The sequence below is a fragment of the Ovis canadensis genome, chromosome 16, assembly GCF_042477335.2.
Source record: "Ovis canadensis isolate MfBH-ARS-UI-01 breed Bighorn chromosome 16, ARS-UI_OviCan_v2, whole genome shotgun sequence".
NCBI lineage: Eukaryota > Metazoa > Chordata > Mammalia > Artiodactyla > Bovidae > Ovis > Ovis canadensis.
The window spans coordinates 44171826-44194460 of record NC_091260.1 but is presented as its reverse complement, the minus strand read 5'-3'; the positions used below and the strand labels follow the sequence as shown (position 1 = coordinate 44194460).

Sequence of the window (22635 nt, the reverse complement as noted above, 5' to 3'; positions counted from 1 at the left end):
CTCATTGGAAAAGACTCTGATGCTGGGAGGGATTAGGGGCAGGAGGAGAAGGGGATGACAGAGGATGAGATGGCTTGATGGCATCACCGACTCGATGGACTTGAGTTTGAGTGAACTCCGGGAGTTGGTGATGGACAGGGAGGCCTGGCGTGCTGCGATTCATGGGGTCACAAAGAGTCGGGAGCGACTGAGTGACTGAACTGTACTGAAAGTTTAGATTGGTAGAATAAGTTTTCTAAACTTTAATAAGACATATAGAAGCAGATGCTCTTCATTAAAAATAATGTTTATGCCCATATATTGTGTAAAACAACAGAAAAAAAAAACTAGTGTATTTTAGCTAAGGCTGGTCTGAACTGTATATAAATAATCTGTTGCTGTTCAGTTGCTAAGTTGTATCCGACTCTTTGCAACTACATGGACTGCAGCATGCCGGTTTTCTCTGACTGTGAGATTTTGCAGGCAAGAATACTTGAGTGAGTTGCCATTTTCTTCTTCAGGGATAAATAGTTTAACTGTGTTGTACCAGTTCTTCTGTGTTGCAGGGAACAGAATCACAGCAGGTTATATTTTGTGATGAGGTTTTATTTTTATTGTATGGATTTTGGGGAAGTATGGAGCACAGGGAACTGTTCTTCTCCTTCTTGGAGAAGTGGGGTGTTATCCTGGATTTCATTGCGGTCACTCTTCTTTTCCATCTGCATGCCCACTACCAACGTTTCTGCTGCTGTGGCTGCTGACCACCTCCCTTCGATTACCTTGTGGCTCTGTTTACAAATAGTTGCTGCATCCTTCTACTCTCCTGGTCCTTTTTGGTGGGTCTCATGTCCCAGTCCTCTCTGAGAGACCCTGATTGGGTTGAATAGTCATTGGCCGACATGGAGTATCCACAGGGCAGAGTTCCTTTATAAGTTGTCTCATGCACTACTGGTTTTCCTTCTGTCTGGCCTGTGGACTGTTATCTTTAACCCAGCTGCTGACCCCCTGGTCTAATCAGTTGTAACCAAGAATAGATGATGCACAAAATGGAATCAAGATTTTGGGGAGAAATATTAATAACCTCAGATAGGCAGATGACACCACCCTTATGGCAGAAAGTGAAGAGGAATTAAAGGGCCTCTTAATGAAAATGAGAGAGGAAAGTGAAAAGCTGGCTTAAAACTCAACATTCAGAAAATGAAGATTGTGGCATCCAGTCTCATCACTTCATGGCAAATAGATGGGGAAACAATGGAAACAGTGACAGACTTTATTTTCTTGGGCTCCAAAATCATTGTGGATGGTGACTGCAACCATGAAATTAAAAGACACTTGCTCTTTGGAAGAAAAGCAATGACAAACCTAGATAGTGTATTAAAAAGCAAAGGCATTACTTTGCTTACAAAGATCCATATAGTCAAAGCTGTGGTTTTTCCGGTAGTCATATACGGATGTGAGAGCTGGACAATAAAAAAGGCTGAGCGCCAAAGAATTGTTGCCTTCAAACTGTGTTGCTGGAGAAGACTCTTGAAAGACTCTTGGATAGTAGGGAGATCAAACCAGTCAATCCTGGAGGAAATCAACCCTGAATATTCATTGGAAGGACTGATACTGAAGCTGAAACTCCAGTACTTTGGCCACCTGATGCAAAGAGCCGACTCATTGGAAAAGACCCTGATTCTGAGAAAGATTGAAGGCAGGAGGAGAAGGGGACGGCAGAGGATGAGATGGTTGGATGGCATCACTGACTCAATGGATATGAGTTTGAGCAAACTCTGGGAGATGTTGAAGGATAGGGATGCATGGTGTGCTGCAGTCCATGGGGTCACAAAGAGTCAAGACACGGCTGAGCGACTGAGCAACAATTGCTTCTGTCTTCCTTAAAGATAAGGATCAGGGGACCATAAACCACAGTGGGTTAGTTTGATGAGTGGAGTTAGTGTGTTGAGTGGCCTTTCAACCCATTTTTTCCCTAAAAATAAGCTAAGCTAGTCATATGCCTTGAAGAAAGCCATTTGGTTAAATATTTAGGATTTTCAGGAGAGTAGGTATAAGAATTCCCCATCATCTATCAAAAAAAGTGAAATTATGATTACAAATCAGGAACATCACTTTGAATAGCAGCCTGTACATGTAGTGTATTTTGAACAAATTTCCCATTTCCATTTCTGAACTGCATTATTAAAACATTGAATTTTGGTGTTGTTTCTTACCAATTTTTTTTTGTCTTTGTTGTAGGAATTCCATATAAGCAACTAACTGTTGGGGTCCCCAAAGAGATTTTCCAAAATGAGAAGCGAGTGGCATTGTCTCCTGCGGGCGTTCAGGCCTTGGTCAAGCAAGGGTTTAATGTTGTTGTGGAATCTGGCGCAGGTGAAGCTTCCAAGTTCTCAGATGATCACTACAGAGCAGCAGGTGCCCAGATCCAAGGGGCGAAGGAAGTGCTGGCTTCTGATTTGGTGGTCAAAGTAATTATTCCTTTCCCCCTTCCATTTATGGCTTGCTGACTTTTCTAAATCTTCTTGTAGAAAGATTACTTCTTGTACAAAGATTAAAGTACCTTCTCTTTTGTTATAGTTTTCATACTTTCAGATGATGCTTTTTTCCTCAAGGAAACGATTGCATGTTGTGACTATTCTTCATGTTTCAGTAGAACTTTTATGAAAGTGAGAGTGTTGGTCATTCAGTCATGTCCGACTCTTTGTGACCCATGGACTGTAGCCTATCAGGCCCCTCTGTCCCTGGAATTCTGTAGGCAAGAATACTAGAGTGGGTTGTCATGCCCTCCTCCAGAGGATCTTCCCAACCCAGGGATCAAACCTGGGTCTCCCACATTGCAGGTAGATTCTTTACTGTCTGAGCCACCAGGGAACTCAGAACTTTTATAAGGCAGTGTGAACTATATTACTGTATTTAAGCATGAGGAAAGAAATGATCTTCTTTCTTACATTTGCTGTGTGGAATTCCCTTCTTATTCGCTAGGGACCATATGGTTCCTATATGTCCATAGTACCACTGGGTGAGTATTTAACTCCTACTAGAATGGTAAAGAGGCAAAGAACTCCTTGGACTGAATACACAATGATATTCTGATATTTTGAAGGATCTTAGGTCAGTGATTCAACTGATGTAAGTATTATTTCTAGAGGGCAGGACTATTCTGGAAAAAGTAATATTGGGCTTAGAATAGACTTACCTACTTTAATAAAAGGTCTTAAGGTCATGTGTAATAGAGAGCTGTAAGCTAAAGAACTTTACAAATAAAATCTGAAGTAAAAAATTGTGTAGAGAAAGGGAAACTGTATCAAGAGTATAACATAGGTGAGCTGAATAGTAACTTAAATCTTAAGTCTTCTGTAACCAAGGCAGGTGGGGCTTCCCCGGTGGCTCAGTGATGCAGGTTCAGTCCCTACATCAGGAAGATCCCTTGGAGGAGGGCATGGCAACCCATTCCAATATTCTTGCCTGGAGAATCCTGGGGACAGAGGAGCCTGCTGGGCTATAGTCTATATGGTTGCAAAGAGTCAGACACGACTGAAATGTCTTAACACACAACCAAGGCAAGTAGTGAGGTATGGATTAAATAAGCATGTTTATCAGGTTAAAATAGTCTCACGTTTCTAGGATGACCAGCTTTTTTCCTACGTTAATTTCTAAAGGGGAGTCAATACATAGGCTTTTTCACATATAGTCAACTGAATAACTTGATAGGATCTTACCTAGTATTTTTTGCAGGAGACACAAAACTTTTTCTATAGAAAATTAATAACAAATTTATGATATGGAAATAAATAGTAATTTAAGTGTTTAAACATTTAGGTATACTGATACTTGAGATACAGTATAATAAAGGCCTAGGGGAAAATTATAAAGTAAGTATAATCCATTTTAATGTATGTTTTAGGGATTGAAAACCTTTTGAGATACCCCACGGAAAGGGGTTACTAGGGTGCACATAAGCTTTAGATATGCTACGTGTTTCTTGTAGATTCACAAGGTGTATGAGCCATGTTAAAGACACTGAGGAATCCTATAATATGAAAACTTAAATAATTTTATATTTGTAGTGATAAACTACTTGACCTTAGGTCTCTCTTTTGAGTCAAGCCTGTTAATATTCTGAGGAATTCATGACCCCAAAAAGCATCTTCAGGGAGACATTCTGTTGGCTTCACTCACTCAGATGTCAACAGTTTCAGCTAAGCATTTGATAGGGGCCAGGAGAATTCAGTTGTCCTCTAATGTTTATTAAATCTATATTATAGATTCCCACTGAGGAAAAAAATAGACCTTGTCAGAGAGTCTTAATTATAAGTCCAGAGCCTAAAATCACACGTGTCACCGCAGCAACAACTGAAATGGGAGTGACAGATAAAGGTGTTTCATAGGTAAATTGAGATGAAATGCTGTTAAATGACAGTATTGACCAAATGTTTGTGTTTCTGTTTCCTTTTAAAACAGAAGTCCCAGAGCTGTTATTGTTCTGTGCTTTCTAGCCTAAGAGCACTGCTGCTGCAGATTGGGAGCTAATGAAATGATACACTTTATTTGAAGGTTGACTTTGAACAAGGATGTAAAACACATTTTAAAACACCTTTTTAAATGGAAGTTTTAAAAATTTAGCTTGAAGAAGTAGACAGTTGAAACTTTCAGGCTGGACAGTGTGTGTTCATTGACTTGATTCAACATAACAGAGTACATTGTAGCTTTTTGCTTAAACCCAACTCAGCAAGGCTACTGGTTTGAGTTGTGTTCATCTGTAGATTTTTCTGGAACTTTAAGGTGACATAAATCTATACACATGACATGGAGATTTTATGATGTTCTTAAATTCTAACCACTCCACATGTTTATGCTTACAAATTAACAAGAATTAAATCTTTGAACATTCAACAAAAGCTTACTGTCTGTTTATTCTAATGTTTCTTAATTTTACCGGAGTAGTAGATTTTGGGACAACAGACTTGTTGTAGAACCTGTTTCCCCCAAAAAACAGGTTGTTGTTTTTTTAAATTCCTCTACCTGTCATTGTCAAACCTGTCCTGACACTATTTCTAGGTATGTGTGCTTGTTACTCAAGACTAGGTCATAAGTTCAGTCAGATAATCAGTGGCATAAATTTCTATGTGCTTTATTTTGTTTAGGAATTGAGTAAGAAATTTTTTTGTGAGAGATTATTTCTGGAGTGTTATTTCAATAATGGCATATTATTTTAGTTGTCATGTTTACTTAAAAATAAGATAAAGTTATTTACATTTTTAATCAGTGACTTGACTTTTTTTTTCCAGGTGCGAGCCCCTATGCTTAACCCAACATTAGGTATTCATGAAGCTGATCTTTTAAAGACATCGGGTACACTGATCAGTTTTATTTACCCAGCCCAAAATCCAGACTTGCTAAATAAATTGTCCAAAAGGAATACGACAGTTCTGGCAATGGACCAGGTTCCAAGAGTCACAATTGCTCAGGGATACGATGCGCTAAGCTCCATGGCCAACATTGCTGGGTAGGTTGATTTGTCTTCCAGTTGAACAAAAGCACAGTGGTGCTACAGAAACATGCTCACTATAGCTCTTCTCTCTTAGAATGATTTTGCTTGTAGTGGCTAGGAGATTGCAGCCTTCCAAGAGTGTACTTCAGTTATTTTTAAGATTTGTCTTGTTTCACAGTCATCATCAGTAGGAAATGGCCATTCACTTTGCATGCTATTGTATATTTCTTTTTAATCTTCATGGGCAGAAGGGAGTAGTATTTCTTTCTACCAAAGGAAATGACTTTCTTTTTGAAATGTGTGGTTATTTTTCTTAACATCTGTTTTCATGAAAAACTGCATGGTAAGTAAACCATAGTCTTAGCAATTTATAATTACCCAAGAGCTTTAATGTAGTAAACTCATATTTTACTAAAGTCAATAGCAGGGGTAGTGATAACAATTTAGAACAAAGGGTTTAAAAGTCACATAAGTCTAGTACTGTTTTTAAAACTATTATTTATATAGAATGAGAAAGGGTGCAATGTAAAAAGTCTTATTTTAGTTTACTAATTATGAGGCTTCTGAATCTATGCTTAAAAAGTACTTCTGATTTCTGAATACATAATGTTCCAATTTTTTTCCTTTGTAACTTATTTGTACTTTAATGATGATATACTGTATTTCATATGTGTGTATGTGTTTGTGTATCTATGTATGTATTAGTTAAAATTACAGTTTTATTGCAGTATAATTGACATAGAACATTGTTTCCACCTTAAAATTTATACAATGATTTGATATATGTATATATTGTGAAATTATTACCAGACTAAGTTTAGTTGACATAAATTACTGTTGTTTAGGGTCAAAAATGGTAGAACATTAGCAGTTTCATATGGTCCCATCTAATATATACATATTGATAGATTGATCACTTTAATTAGATTTTGCCTAGGGAAATTTATAAATTATTTAATTAATAGGGAAAATGTCTGCACTTGAGGAAGTTTCATCTTAGGTCAAAACCCATGATAACTGAAGGCTAACTATGGCCAAGATGGCAATAAACTTCATTTGCCTGCCAGCCTGAATGCATTCCCCATCTAGTGCCTGGACTGCTGCGTTGAGAAGAATTCTAGGACCCATTCAGCTCAGAGGAGTGTGTCTCTGACTAACAGTCATGTGTGCCTATGCCTGCCACAGAGCAGGGACAGGCATAACTATGTAAGTGCAATATATTGCTGACTCTGCCTGGAGAGTGCGAAAAATCTGGAAATCAGATGATGTTTATGAAATCAGCTTATCTAAGGAACAAATTGAATTAGATTTTAAGCAGAAAACTATTAATAGTGACAACTTGCTAATATGAGTGAGGCACCAACAAATGAAAAAAAATTTTAAATAAAACGGTGCAGAAAGAAAGATAACCTGAATAAAGACTTTTACAGCTGACCCAGGAGCCGAAAGTTTTCTTAGGTTTCATATTTTAGATGTAGCATATCACATGTGCCACAGATTCTACTCTGGATTCCAGCTGTTCATTTTTGATGTAAAAGAGAAGTGCTAAACAAAAATGACAAATTGAACACATTTTGTTACCTTATGTAATATGACAAATGGTTTGAAGATTTTTTTGTGATGTGAATTAATGCAGAGAGACAAAGTAAACTTTTGTCACATTTATTTAGTTTCTGAAACAGTTAGGTTATGCAGTGTGGGACTTAAGATTTTATGTAGGAAAGAAAGTGTCACTCAGTAGTGTCTGAATGGCCTGTAGTTGGCCAGTTTCCTCTGTCCATGGAATTTTCTGGGCAAGAATACTGGAGTGGGCAGATATTCCCTTCTCCAGGGTATCTTCCTGACCCAGGGATTGAACCCCAGTTTCCTGCATTGCAGTCAGATTCTTTCCCATATGAGCCTTCAGGGAAACCTTTATGTAGGAAATGAACAATGTGAAGTTTTAAGGATGGTGTTCCTTTGCACATGTGAGAAAGGTTATCCTAGTCAGTGGTTTTCATCTGCAGAATCTTTTGAGCAAATGAAACAGGAGGGAATGTAAACAAATCCAGTAATTCAAGTGGCCTTAGTTGAATTAATGCTTTCTTGGTGGCTCAGACAGTAAAAGAATCTGCCTGCAATGCAGGAGACCTGGGGTTGATCCCTGGGTCAGGAAGATTCCCCTGGAGAAGGAAATGGCAACCCACTCCAGTATTCTTGGCTGGTGAATCCCATGGACAGAGGAGCCTGGAGGGCTATAGTCTATGGGGTCGCAAAGAGTCGGACATGACTGAGCGACTAACACTTCACTTCAGTTGAATTAAGGGATAGAAGGGTGTCCAGAAACACTGTCTCTGTTTTCCTTCCCATCCACGATGCTCTAAGAGTTGGCTGAAGTGTGAGCTTTTGGAGATCCAGGGACACAGTTTTAAAGAATCACTGTCTTATGTCCTGAGCTGATATATGCAAAAGGCGTAGTTAGAGATGAATCATCTAGTATATTTACCCATATAATATGTGATAAATCATTATCTAACTCACACACATAGGCGTGTTGCTGTGACGACATGCTCCTTCTAGTTCACTGTGTTCATCTGAGCCTTTTTGCTCTCCTCCAAAAAAGGCCCACTTTTATCACTTTTTCCCCACTACCAACGTTTTCTTATACATTTCCTGTGTAATCTATCTCATTTTTTTTTCCAATACAGCAACTGAATCTTTTAATCAAAATTAATTTCTTCCAGTGGCCTTTGAGTCTTTATCATCTTTGCTCTCTGAAACTTTTTATCACTTGGATTCAGAACTAACAAGTAATATAATCATTAAAATATTTTTTCTTGCTATAAGTAATAGTAGGAACTATTATATGCTTTTGCATTAATCATTATATAATTTTTTTACAAAAATATGACCAGGTAAAGGTTTTTTTGTCAGCTAGTAGGTGGATACTTGCATTATGATTATGATTTTTGTATTATAATGTTAAGATAGAGTGTTTGTTACTGAGTGTGCAAAAGTACCTTTTAAGTATAAAATAATGTGAAAATGAAATTAATGTAATAGGTAATCTAGTGTAAAATACCCTATGAAAGAAAACTTGGTATAAATTGCTAGTTTTTGATGTATAGAGTGTTTCTTTAGCTAAAAACATACTTGCCAAGCACTTATTGTGATAGGTTTTATGGTAAGGGATTTACTGAATTATCTTATTCAATCCTTACAACAACTCTTAAGAGACCCTTATTGTCCCCAGTTTAGAGATGAGGAAACCAAGGATTAGAGAATTAAAGAAATTTGCCCGGGGTCACAAAACTAGTTAGTGATAGAACTCAGATTTGAATTGAGATCGTGCTGTCTCAAAATAGGACACTTCCAACCATTGGAGATCAGGGGAAGTGTTTTTGGTTATGAGGTTGGAATTTTGTTATGTATGAACAGATAGCCAACCTCATTTTTTAAAGATGTTTTCCCCATATTATATAAATACTACACAATCATCAAAGAAAATTTGGATGATAAAGTAAAACAAAGTTTAAAGTACCTAGAGTCCTAGCTGCCAAAGCAAACTGTTGTTAGCATTTTCTTGTCTTCCCTTTACTTCTCGTTTTATCTGAGCTAATTTTCTGTAGTGCTCATCATGAAGTCAGAGAGCATCATGGGTAAGAGTGTGTCTCTGCAGGCAGGATGCTAGGGTCAGACATCTGGCTCTGCCATTTAATAGCTGAGGGACCTCGGTCAAGTCTCTTTGTCTCTCCATGCCTCAATTTCCTCACCTGTAAAATGAAGATTATAGTTACATTTATCCATAGGGTTGTTGTGAAGATTAAAGGAGTAAGTATATATGCAGTACCTAGAGCTGTTTTTGACAGATAGTACTTACTATATAAATTTTAGTTGTTATTCTCTAATAATTTTGACACATAAGCTTAAGTTCTTTAATTTTATAGAATTATTTATCCACTTATTTGTCTATTTTCCTAAGTTACAAGGCGGTTGTACTAGCAGCAAATCATTTTGGACGGTTTTTTACTGGTCAGATCACAGCTGCTGGAAAAGTTCCTCCAGCTAAGGTAAGTTAAACTTTTAATGTTTCTTCATACTATGAATTAATTAAAGGCAGGGATATATACAGTTATTTAAAAATTTTTGTTCTCTGTTAATGTCACAGGGATGACTTTTGTGTCATGTGTAATATATGGTGGCGCCTGAAAGTTGCTTAAGATTACTTGGGAAAAAGAGAATTTTTGACATTTCTGGAAGTTCTAAGGTTTTTTTTTTCCCCTTTCTGTTTTTTACTTTCTAACTTGAGTTCTTAACGGGATTTGGGTGACTTATTACTAGTTTTTTTAAAACTTTGTGCTACCATTTAGCAAACTCTCAACTTCCCAGTGATTGTGACATGTTGGCTTGGGAAAGACTTGGTTTCCTCACTTTTTGCCAAATTTTGGGTCAAGAGGACAGGACTACACTACAGGTAGTGTAGTCAGGGTATTTGGCAGGGGGAGAAGCTGCGGTTTCTTTAATCTATATTTAGAGCAGAGAGGAGCAGGAGATAAGAGGTCAGGGTGGCTAAGTGAAAGAATCAATTATGCTGTGACTTTCAAGGCCACATATCCTAAATGACAGTATAAGCACTTTGGCAAAGTATAGGAAACAGGACCTTAAACATTGTCATCTATCTGCAGAGTACACTCTGTGGGATATAGGTCTACTTGGTGCCTCCTGCTCTTAAGTACTTTGTAATATCAATCCAAAGCTCTCACACAAAAGAAATGTGAAAAAAATGAAAAGACAATAGCAGCTTTGAGAACTCTAGTATATATGCTCGGAGAAGGCAATAGCAACCCACTCCAGTACTCTTGCCTGGAAAATCCCATGGGGGAAGGAGCCTGGGAGGCTGCAGTCCATGGGGTCTCTAAGAGTCAGACACGACTGAGCGACTTCACTTTCACTTTTCACTTTCATGCATTGGAGAAGGAAATGGCAACCCATTCCAGTGTTCTTGCCTGGAGAATCCCAGGGATGGCGGAGCCTGGTGGGCTGCGGTCTATGGGGTCACACAGAGTCGGACACGACTGAAGCGACTTAGCAGCAGCAGCAGCAGTATATATGCTAGTGTGTATATAGTCTCTCTATAAATCTATCTAGTATATTATATAAATTATGTACTGGATTATATACTATATAATATATATATATATACACTATATAGTTATATACTAGATTTCTAGTATATATACTAGTAGATATATATATCTAATATATTGCATAGTATACCTAGTATATAGCTTCCCAGGTGGTGCAAGTGGTAAAGAACCCACCTGCCTATGGAGGTTGACTTAAGAGATGCCAGTTCAATCCCTGGGTTGAGAAGATCCTCTGGAGGAGGGCATGGCAACCCACTCTAGTATTCTTGCCTGAAGAATCCCATGGACAGAGGACCCTGGCAGGCTGCGGTCCATAGGGTCACACAGAGTCAGACATGACTGAAGTGACTTAGCATGCACACATGTTTAGTATGTAGTGTATATATCTAGTAGATATATGTATATATCTACTAGGATATATACTAGAAATCTAGTAATAACTATGTAGTAAATGTATCATATAGTATATAGTATATAGTATATTACTTTAAAAACAGACCAGGTGGGACTTCCCTGGAGGTCCTGTGGTTAAAGTGTCACGCTTCCACTGCAGGGTTTGATGATTGGTCAGGAACTAAGATCCCTCATGCCTTGTGGTGTGGCCACAAAAATCAACCCCCCTCGCCAAAAAAAATACCCCAAAACAGACCAGGTGAAGCAGGTGAAGATGATGGCAAGTGGTCCAAGTGGAGGCCAGAAGACTTAACAAGAAGGTACAGAGAGACAACACAGAGGTCTAAGTAAAGTGATTACATCCGGACTTCTTTCTTAGGATCATAAGTAAAGGTTTAGCCCTCATGGTGGTCAGAAGTTGGCTGCTGTTCTTAAACCGGCTGAATGCTTTGATGCACAACCCACTACTCAGTTTTGGTTAGAACCTTTCTAGAATTATATGAAAGTTGAGAGGAAAGCTGTGATTATAAAAGATTAAAAAGTGAAACAGAAGATGAGGAGTAAAGGAAGGAGAATCAGTCAGCTTTTAAAAGGTGGAAAAGTGACTGTCTTTACTGAGAATTTAAACTGCAGCATAAGAGATTTTAGTTACATGTCACAAACACTTTCCTGATATCAAAGAATTAGATAATAGATGGCCTTTTCAGGGTAGAATGAATATTTTGAGTTTCCTTTAAACATGGAGTGTTCTTACTTGTCTAGAATGAGCTAAAATCAATCGGTTGATGGCTATGACATGCCAGGCACTGTTGCAGGAACTGGGAATATGGCATGAACAAGACAAACAAAATCCCTCCCATATGTAACTTACATTCTAGTAGGGCCCACAGAGAGGAAGTAAATAAACCATCAAACAAATATAGGAGATTTTTTTATATAGAGAGGAAATGAACAGGATGGTATGGTGGGTGGGTAATGGGAGCAGGTTACTGTAGTTAGGGTGATGGGGAAAGTGCCTATAGCATTTAAGTTGGAACCTCAAGGATGGGAAGAAAGAAAGAGAGGTTCAGGCTTCTGGGCCAAGAGAGCAGTGTGCTCGAGGAGACTGAAGGAGGCCTCTGGGTTTGGGGTATGATGAGTGAGGTGCAGTGTGATCTGAGATGATGCTGGAAAGGTAGGTCAGGGCTGGATGATGTGGGTCCTCTCTTCTTGGTCTTGTTTCAGAATTCAGATTGTCTTGCAGTTGAGGGAAAGTCTAATTTAGGACTGTTTTGGAAAAACTCCACTCTTCCTCATGTTTCTGATACTTCCTGTTACCAAATTTGTGGGGATTTTCCCCACCCTAGGCAATCCTCTGGCACCAACTGGGCACCCTCTGGTTTCACTGAATTCTCACAGTCTTCTTGGAGGTAGCGTCACATCTCACAGGTTAAGGGCTCAGGCCCATAGGACTGCCCTCACCTCTCAGATGCCAGTCACAAGTCTAAGTTGCTACCTACTTCTGACAGATGGGCTGTAAACCAGAGGTTCCCAACCCCTCTCCTTGGGTTTGATTAATTTCTAGAGCTGCTCACAGAACTCAGGAAAACAGTTTACTTCCTGTTAACCAGTTTATTATGATAAAGGATGAGATGAAAATCCTGTTGGGAGAGGTGAGCAGGGCAGGTGTGGGGCCTCAGTGCCCTCTTTGGGCCCTACTCCAGGAAGCTCCCAGAACCCTGTATTTTGGGGATTTTTATGAGGCTTCATAAGTAGGTATTTACTCCATTTCCAGCCCCTGTTCCCTCTCTGGAGAACAGATTCTGCCTTTTAAATTATGGGATCGTTTGTTATTTCTTGATTCAGGATAACTTGGCCTAGTCCTCTTTTTTTTTCTTTTTTCTTTCTTTCTCTCTCTCTCCCTTCCTTCCTCCTTCCTTCTTTGTTTCTCCTTCCCAGTGATTGGGCTTTGGTGTGTGGAGTGGGATGGTGCCTTGGGGCCCAGTAGCATCTTATTCCCTCTGGTCCCTCTTTGTCTCCCTTCCTGTAAATCCCCTCTGCTCCTTAAACAAAGCATTCCCATGAAGATTGATAAATGAGATCTCTAAAACACTGCCCAGAGGTCAGTGGAGCACAGTTCCACTAGCCTAGTCTTCTCGAAGAGGCGCGAGAAGTGGGCATGATGGGTGGGTGGGAATTTATAAACTTCTCTGTATCTGTGGGTATCTCTCTCTCTTGCTCTCTCTTTTTTTTTTTTAGCAGGAACAAGGAGTTGCTTTCAATTGACTGAGAAGTATAATAGGGACTTTTCTCTGGAAGGCCCATTCTAGTCTAGAGACAACATTGTTCTTAGCTTGTTTCTTAGAATGAGGAGACTCTTTCTGAGGAATTCTTTGATTTACTTGGCTCTAGTCCTGCCTTGGTTAGAGGGATTAGTTACATTGGTTTGGATTTCAGGTACAGATCATTCACAATGGATCAAAGTTAGGCACCTGGTTCCCTCTTTTCATTGTAGAAGCATTTGAGCTCAAAATAGGATTAGATACTTCACAAAGTTGTACCCATCTCTGAAACTTATTTTGATATTTTATGAGCATAAAGAAATATTACACTGAGGATTCTATTAGAAGTAGCTTTGATATTGTGGGGAAGAACCTGTCAGTCTTTAATATTCCCAACACTGCTGATGCTGTATATAGCTTTTACAGTGAGATGCTGGGTATCACACTATTTTAGTGAAGTTGTTTTAAACTTTACTTTTTCTTTTTTAAGATTTATTTAATTTCTTATTATTTTTAAAAATTTTTATTTTTACTTTACTTTGCTTTACAATACTGTATTGGTTTTGCCATACATTGACATGAATCAGCCACAGGTGTACATGAGTTCCCAATCCTGAACCCCACTCCCACCTCCCACCCCATATCATCTCTCTGGATCATCCCCGTGCACCAGCCCCAAGCATCCTGTATCCTGTATCGAACATAGACTGGCAATTTGTTTCTTACATGATAGTATACATGTTTTAATGCCATTCTCCCAAATCATCCCACCTCTCCCTCTCCCACAGAGTCCAAAAGTCTGTTCTAAACATCTGTGTCTCTTTTGCTGTCTCGCATACAGGGTTATCATTACCATCTTTCTAAATTCCATATATACATGTTAGGATACTGTATTGGTGTTTTTTAAGATTTATTTAATTTTGGCTGTATTGAGTCTTCGTTACTCTGCATGGGCTTTCTTAGTTGTGAGCTGGAGCTGTTTCTCTTTGCGGTGTGTGGGCTTCTCATTGCAGTGGCTTCTCTTGTTGCGGAGCACGGGCTATAGGGCTCGTGGGCTTCAGTGGTTGTGGCTCAAGGGCTTGGTTGTTCCTTGGCACATGGAATCTTCCTGGACTAGGGATCAAACCCATGTCTCCTGCATTGGCAGGTGGATTCTTAACCACTAGACCACCAGGGAAACCCTATTTTAAACTTTTTAAAAACATTGGTGGTCCAGTTAAAGGATAGTCTATCCACTCAGTACATTTTTTTGAGGCCTGAATATCATTACCAGCACCACTGGGTGTAATAGTGGATGCTAAGTGTGATACCTGGCCCTGAGACTTACTGGCTGATGATTTTAGATAATCAGTTGATCATGAACTTTATTTAAAACATGTGGGTTCTATTTTCTCTCCTAGATTCTGATAGTTGGTGGTGGTGTTGCTGGGCTGGCTTCTGCAGGTGCAGCCAAGTCCATGGGTGCCATTGTTAGGGGATTTGATACAAGGTGAGTGCTATACTAGTGATTGCTTTAAGGTAAAAACATTTTGCTTCAGGTGAATATTATGTTTTCCTTAGAATTTATAAACTGAAGTAGTACATTGAAACTGTTGTATGACTTCTTTCCATTTAAAAATATTTCCGCTTTTTCACAGTTTACTCAAAGTGAAAATGTTTTACTTAGTGGGGAAAAAATTTAAGGACCCAGACCCAGTACAGCAGAGATTATTTAAAAACAAAATAACTAAAAAAACAACTCACACTCAGACTTGTATTTTCACATAGATTAGCAATGGGACCAGATTAGCAGGGTTTGCTAATCTCTCTCCTGACTTTCTAACGTGTTTCTCCACTGTGTTTTATTTCTGCTTGAAATGTGTTTAGGCACTAGGTAGGGTTTGAAAAAAGGTGTTGTGAGTTTGAAGAAGGGGAGTAGTATGGGCAACATCTTCGAGAGCAATAGGGGGAGTGAAGGGCAGGGTGTTGAGAGGCATGCTCTGCATTGAAGGACGGAAGCAGGTGAAGTTGATTGGGCAGCATTGGAGCCCCCAGATGAAAGTACTTGATTATGTCCAGTGCATATTTCTTTAAAGCAGACACATCACCATTTTCCTAGGATTTCTTTAAAAGAAGTTTGATTAAAATTGTTCTTCATTTCAGGCTGCTATATAGCACAGAGAGCTCGGCTTGGAGCTCTGTGATGACCTAGAGGGGTGGGATGTGGCGGGAGTAGGGAGGGAGGTCCAACAGGAAGGAATACATGTATATGTATAGCTGGTTCACTTCAGTGTAGAGCAGAAACTGACACAACATTGTAAAGCAATTATACTCCAATAAAAAAAAATGAAAAAAAAATGTTCATTTCAGAACACATTTTTTTGTTGTTGTTTAGTCACTTAGTCATGTTTGACTCTATTGCAATCCTATGGACTGTAGCCTGCCAGGCTCCTTCTGTCCATGGAATTTTCCAGGTAAGAGTACTGGAGTGGGTTGCCCTTGCTTCCTCCAGGGGATCTTCTTGAACCAGGGACTGAACCCTCATTTCCTGCTTGGCAGGTGGATTCTTTACCACTGAGCCACCTGGGAAGCTCTGTCACTTTCTTAAAGTGTAAGAAAATGGATTATTGGGACTTCCCTGTGGTCCAGTGGTTAAGACTCCACACTTCCACTGCAGGGGGCTTGGGTTTGATCCCTATTGGGGAATTAAGATCCTGCATGCTGCTTGGCCAAAAGTAATTCAAAAGATAATGTATTTTATCTCCGAAGTGAAAATCTGGGGGAAGGACTCCGTTTTCACACTAGAGGCAGCAGCTTATCACCTATCAGGGCCATCCAGGACCAGGGTGTTTCTGTCTCTCCTCTCTGCCGTTGTCAGCTTTGGCTGAGGTATGAGCGTCTTTGTTCAAGCTGGCAGAAATGGAGAGAAGCTCACGTCCACCCATGCGTTTCCTTTTCTGCCCTGCCTTCTACATCCTACCTTTGTGTCCTCTCCCTGACCATGGCGGTTATCATGCGGCTGAAGGGCTTAGACCGCTACTGTTTCCCAAGTTTCCCTGATGATAAGAATGACCTGCAGCTCTTGCTAAAAATAGAGATTCTGGTACCTCTGCTGGAGATTGTAATTTCAGTGGGTCTGGAGAGGAGCTTGGCAATTTGAATTTTTAACAAGTACTTGGAGTGATTGTTGTCGTTAGGGAGATTGGGATTCACTGTAGTGGACTGGATGTGGTGAGTTAAACACACTAGACCTGAGAGCTTTATTGGCTTTGGTTTTCCAGCTAGTACATAGAACTTGGCTAGTGTTTATTTTTAACCTGAATATATTTTTACATAAGTTAATTGTGTTGGTTCTTCACATGTTACCATTTATGCCATTTATAGATTGCTTTTCTCAAACACAGTTTAGTGAGGACTAGGGGCAAAAATCACTTTGTAACAATATTTCTAAGTAAAAGAGTCCTTTATGTGGTCAAAGTCCCCAGAAGTCGCAATGTTTACAAGTGATTTGACTGATGTCAAATCTGAATGTTGGTCAGATCTCACTTCATCACTGACAGTGGGACCTCTGTTAAGAAACAAAATTGATGACTAGAGTTGGCAGTAGTGAAATTCCTTTTGTGACTTAACTAAGTGATTTAGTTAACTAAGTTAGTAGAATTTCCTATAGTTTTTTTTTTTTTCCCTAGGAAAAAATATCATAAAAGTGTTACCTGTCTTTAGAAAAAAATGGAAACAGTCTGGTCAGAGATCTCAAAAGAAGGGGTGTCCACTTTTGAATTTATAGGTTTCTTAACAATGCGTATATAAATGATCTTTTTTTCTTAACATTTTATTTTGTATTGGAGTATAGTCTGTTAATGTGTTAGTATCAGGTGGACAGCAAAGGGACTTGGCCATAGGTATACATGTATTCATTCTCCCCAAACTCCCCTCCCATCCAGGTTGCCACATAACATTGAGCAGAGTTCCCTGTGTTATACAGTAGGACCTTGTTGGTTATCCATCTTAAATATAGCGGTGTATACATGTCCATCCCAAACTCCCTAACTACCCCTTCCCCGCTGGCAATCATAAGTTTGTTCTCTTGAGTCTGTGAGTCTGTTTCTGTTCTGTAAATAAGTTCTGTAAATGATGATCTTAATTTCTGTATTAAGGACCTGAAATAACTGCTGCTTCCCCTTCAATAATCACCAGGGCCGCAGCTTTGGAGCAGTTTAAGTCTTTGGGTGCTGAGCCCTTGGAGGTGGATTTGAAGGAATCTGGTGAGGGACAAGGAGGATACGCAAAGGAGATGTCCAAAGAGTTCATTGAGGCCGAAATGAAGCTCTTTGCTCAACAGTGTAAGGAGGTGGACATCCTTATCAGCACAGCGCTTATTCCAGGTGTGTCATTACATCAGGGGTTATTGGTAAAGCACCTTTATGAACGATATTTTAAAATGAGAATGAGTTTAACATCAGGATTCAAATAAAGACTGATTTACTTTTAGAAAATAAGAAAGCACATGAAAGGCAGAAAAGGCAAAATCACCGTGGCCCCTGGAGAAAAATGGTCATTCATGATGTGATGTATTTTATATTTTTATCTGTGTTTACAGATTATGTACAATATTAGATTTATAAGCAGTTTCCTCTGTTTACATCCTTGAAAAATTGGTTTTTAATTTACTTCTGTTTTCTTTGTTAAGATACTACATTCCTATTATAGGAAATCCAAACAGTACTAAAAAATATGAAGGAAAAAAGCATAGATTGAAAGTTCTACCAGAGATGACCATTATTAATATCTTGATGATTGTTTTTCTATACATGAGAGAAAAAGAGAGGGGCTTTGTGTGTATGTATTTATGGAATTTCCAGTATATATATTTTTTTACTGGAGGATATGATACTTTGTCATGTTCTAATTACTTCCTTTGAAGTGTTTGGTCTTTGCACCCAAATTGTGAGCTCTTTGATGGAAGGAATCACTTAAGTCCTTTACAGTATCTTCTTCTAAAGAATGTTTTTCACTCAATAGATGATTGATATCAAAGCAGCCAGCATTTATCAGTAGTAAATAGTACACAGTAGCTTGATCTAGCAAGATTTGGGCATGAAGAGACTCCCTCTTTTTTATTGCTACTTGCTCTCCTGTCCTTTCCTTCTGTTATTGAATAATGAATACCAAGCTGACTCTAATTTTTTTCCCTTTCCAAAAGAAAGTGGGCCAGATAATGAGAGCTTACAGGTTCAGGTTACTTATGTTTGAACCTACTAAAGGAGCTTCGCTTGCTCTAGGGGACTGTGGAGGATTAGGGGAAGCTGCTTTGTCATGAGGTTATAGGAAATGGAAAGTTCTCTTCTGGCACTCCTCCCCGTGCCCCTGCCAAATCTGGCTGATATACACCTAACAGCAGGAGATTGATTGAGGTCACATCTATGAGCTTGTGGGGGAAATTGTGCCTCCCAGGCTCTCCGTTATGTCCTCTGTTTACCCACGTGGTACCTGATAGGTGAGCCGCTCTCTCCAGGTACCTCCATCCCCCTGGAGCTGGCTAGATGGAGCAGATAGCGGGAAGGTGATCTGGGCTCAGCCCCTAGAGGAATCTGTGTGTGGAAATGAGACTGGCGTTGGTTAGTGGAGACAGGTGCAGACCAGACAAGGCAGGAGCCCCGGCTGGATTTGTGAAATCTGCTAGCGACAGCAGGACTCGTGGACAGGCCGTGGCCGGAGAGCACCTTAGGGCTCGTCCTCTCCTTTCGTGGCGGCGGCTGCTGGCTCAGCTGTTACACAGCTGGTTTTGAAGGAGGTGAGGTAGCCTTTGCTGTAGCCACCATGTGACCTTTGAAAGGTTAGCAGCCTACTGGCCAGAGGAGTTAGGAGCTGATTAGATATAACAAGTGGCCAGTAGAGGGTGCTAAAGCATTTACTCATGCAGTAAAATGGGGAGGCTTTGAAGCTGGTAGTTTAGTGAAGCCATATTCTTTATAAAGAACTGAGGATAATTTGGGCATAGTGTTTAGAATTATCATTATTATTTTAAAAAATTTTTGTTGGAGTATGGTTGCTTTACAATGTTATGTTAGTTTCTACTGCACAGCATAGAATTATTATTGATTGTAAAGCTTTAAGTAAGTGATAGAACTCAAGACTTCTTGTATAAAACACATTTGGACTTTCCGGGCCTACCCCACATAGGGTATTTTTTTTAACCTAAAAAAGGGGATATGAAGAGGTGACTTGACTTTAACCTCTCATTTAAAAAAATATCAATAGTTAGTAGTAAGTGTACTTTAGCAACAGGTCAAATTATATGATAGTGTAATATAATATAACTATACTATACAAAAAGAAGTTGTTGAGGAAGTTTTATGAGTCTGTTTTGCTGAGCCTTCCCTGTTTCCAGTCTTTTCTGAAGCAACCTGCTCAGAGCACTTTAAACCTGTACAATGTCCTTGACCAGTGCCACTGACCTGAGCTTGCACTTATAAGACTGATCTGAAAAGGACTTTTCTGTTACTTTTTTTGGTAAGCCCTCCAAAAGAGAAAAGCTATTCAAATATTATAAGGAAGATGGTCTTCTACAGATCTTTCACATCCCTAGGGGACTGAAACTTGAAAGTATGAGCATTAAAAAAAAAAAAAAAGATTGAAGAGGTTATATAAAGGTCCACGTGCCCTGTGAAAAATAGTGTCCTTGGCATTATACCCTTATTGATGTTTGTCCCAAGCCTTTGCATGGGTCACCTGACAGTGTATGTCTCGTTCCTGAAAGACTGCTGGAGCATAAGTTGTTCTGAAGTTTTCCTTGAGTGGATCCAAAGGGGATTAAGTCAAATGTCAGGTTCCCCAAGTAGCAATTCCTTAAACAGAGATCCTCGCGGCTGTGCTGAAGACCTGGCCAGGATAAGAACATTAAGAGAGGAGCATGGGCAGTTAGCTTGCTTCAGGCAGCAATCATGCCGAGTGGGTAAATTTTCATTCTTCCTAGGCACACATTAGTCAGTGGGCTTGGATACACAATTACATTGTAGTTAGAAGGATCGCGGGTAGAATGAGATGTTTCTATAGCTAGCTGCTTATTATGCTGCCTGCTAGCTTTTATTTTTTTAGTTTATTTTTAATTGAAGGATAATTGCTTTACAATATAGGTTTCATTTCTGGCATAGATCAACATGAATTAGCCACAGGTACACATATGTCCCCTCCCTCTTGAATCTTCCTCCCACCCCCGACTCTTCCCCACCCCTCTAGGTTGTTAGAGAGCCTCGGTTTGAGTTCCCTGACTCGTACCGCAAGTTTTCGTTGGCTGTTTTACATATGGTAGCGTATATGCTTCCACGCTACTTTCTCCATTCATCTCATCCTCTCCTTCCTCCCCTCCACCCATGTCCATAGTTTTTTCTCTGTGTCTGCGTTTCCACTGCTGCCCTATGAATAGATTATCAGTCTTTCTAGATTCCATGCTGTGTTGTGCTTAGTTACTCAGTTGTGTCTGACTCTTTGCGACCCCATGGACTGACTGTATCCTGCCAGGCTCCTCTGTCCATGAGGATTCTCCAGGCAAGAATACTGGAGTGGGTTGTGATGCCCTCCTCTAGGTGATCTTCCCAACCCAGGGATTGAACCCAGGTCTCTTGCATTGCAGGTGGATTCTTTACTATCTGAGCCACCAGGGAAGCCCAGGAATACTGGAGTGGGTAGCCTATCGCTTCTCCAGGGGAACTTCCCAACTCAGGAATCAACCTCGGTCTCCTGCATTGCAGGTAGATTCTTTATCAGCTGAGCTTCCAGGGAAGCCCCTAGGTTCTATATATATGTGTTAATAGACGATATTTGTTTTTCTATTTCTGACTTCACTTTGAAGTTCATCCACCTCATTAGAACTGACTCAAATGCATTCCTTTTTATGGCAAAGTAGCATTCCATTGTATTTATGTACCACAGCTTCTTTATCTATTCATCTGTCAATGGACATCTGGTTTATGCTGTCTGGTATCTTATACCATCCTCTAGATCCTCTCAGTTGGATTGGGCAATGGATGAGGGCTAGCATTTAACTTAATGGCGGGTAACTTCAAGAGAGGGCCTAGTGGAGAGTGTCAGTTTGTGGTTCTGTACCCACCAGGGAGTGCTTCCAACCTTCTTGTGACCTTTAGGGTCATCATTAAAAAGTACCTAGAGAGACTCTTCATAGACTTGGAATGTTTAACCGGGAAGAGACTGAATCAGATTGAAAATCTGATTGGTAAGTTAGGACTTATAGGGGCCAGGTGAGGAGGAATCGCAGTGGTTTAGCACTGACTGTTTAAGCAGATTTTGCCTAAATTCCTGGGACACTTAGGAGTGCCATGGGGCACACAGTAAATCCACCCTGATGGAAATAGCCTTCTCCATTTAGGACCTTTCCTGATGGCCACCCGCTTGCAAAGCATGAGCATCGTAGGGTCACTTGACATTCCTGTTCTTCCTTTCCCCACCTCAGGTCCTGTCCTCATTTTGTAATGGCACCGGAAAGCCTGAGATTTTGTTTAATAAGGACAGTAACTTGGACTGCTCACGTTAGATAAAGGCATCTAAAGTCATCAGGACTGGAGCACATCCCCTCCCTCCCCACCCCCACCCTTAACTGTGCTCTAAATTTTGCACCCCTTGGTAAAGTGTTTGTTGCCTTTCAGTTTCTAGTCCCGGTTTAGCTTTGGGGCCTCATGTTAAACTAATTTCATGCTCCCTGGGCCTGATTTCAGTCATGCTGGCTGTTGTGATCTGCACCAAGAGGCCAAGGACTTTCAGGCCTTAAACATATTGTTCCTTCTCTTGAGAATGCTGTCCCTGCTCTTCTCTGCCTTTTGAAGTCCTACTGAGCTCAGTAGTTAAACTCCATAGTTTCTGCTGTACCCTACCCTGGAGTAAACACTTTTTTTTTTTACCCCTGCATTTGTAGCATTTGCCTGTGGCTTGAATGCCAGCAGTGCTCAGCTTACTGCCCTGTCGTTGTCCCATCTACCTGTGCCGCCAGAGTGCCTAGCTTATCTCTGCCATGGACGGTGCTTACCACGGAGCCTTGTATACAACAGTAGCTCAGCAGATGTTCCTGAGCTAATGTGAGTTCCTTCTTTATTCTCAGTTGGTACAATCCCTTTCATTTTACCAGTGCTATCCAAGGAAAGATAGAATACTCTTGGGTAGGAATACTGCAGAGGCTAGTCTTAAACTAAGAAAGGAAGCTAGCTTTCTTAAATTTTTGAAACTATTACTCTTGCCATATTTGCAATTTGAGGTGATTAGCTAGGCCTCTCAGAAGAAAGACTTAGGAAGTAGTGGGATGGTCTGTTCAGGAGTTAGAAGTACCCTGTCAGCCAGGAGGGAGGCTATTCATTGGTTGATTATAAATTATAATGGCTTAGGCCATATATGCTTG

General features: G+C 40.0%; 1 protein-coding gene across 9 annotated transcripts in view; it reads left to right on the top strand.

Moving 5' to 3' along the window:
* NNT (nicotinamide nucleotide transhydrogenase) overlaps window positions 1-22635 on the top strand; it is a 93613-nt gene that overhangs the window by 9788 nt on the left and 61190 nt on the right. For all 9 annotated transcript variants that reach the window (XM_069556407.1, XM_069556409.1, XM_069556403.1 and 6 more), the window contains 5 exons: window positions 2218-2447; window positions 5268-5485; window positions 9432-9519; window positions 14651-14739; window positions 17427-17614. In XM_069556407.1, coding sequence (XP_069412508.1) covers window positions 2218-2447; window positions 5268-5485; window positions 9432-9519; window positions 14651-14739; window positions 17427-17614 — 813 coding nt within the window. The remainder of the gene's footprint in view (window positions 1-2217; window positions 2448-5267; window positions 5486-9431; window positions 9520-14650; window positions 14740-17426; window positions 17615-22635) is intronic.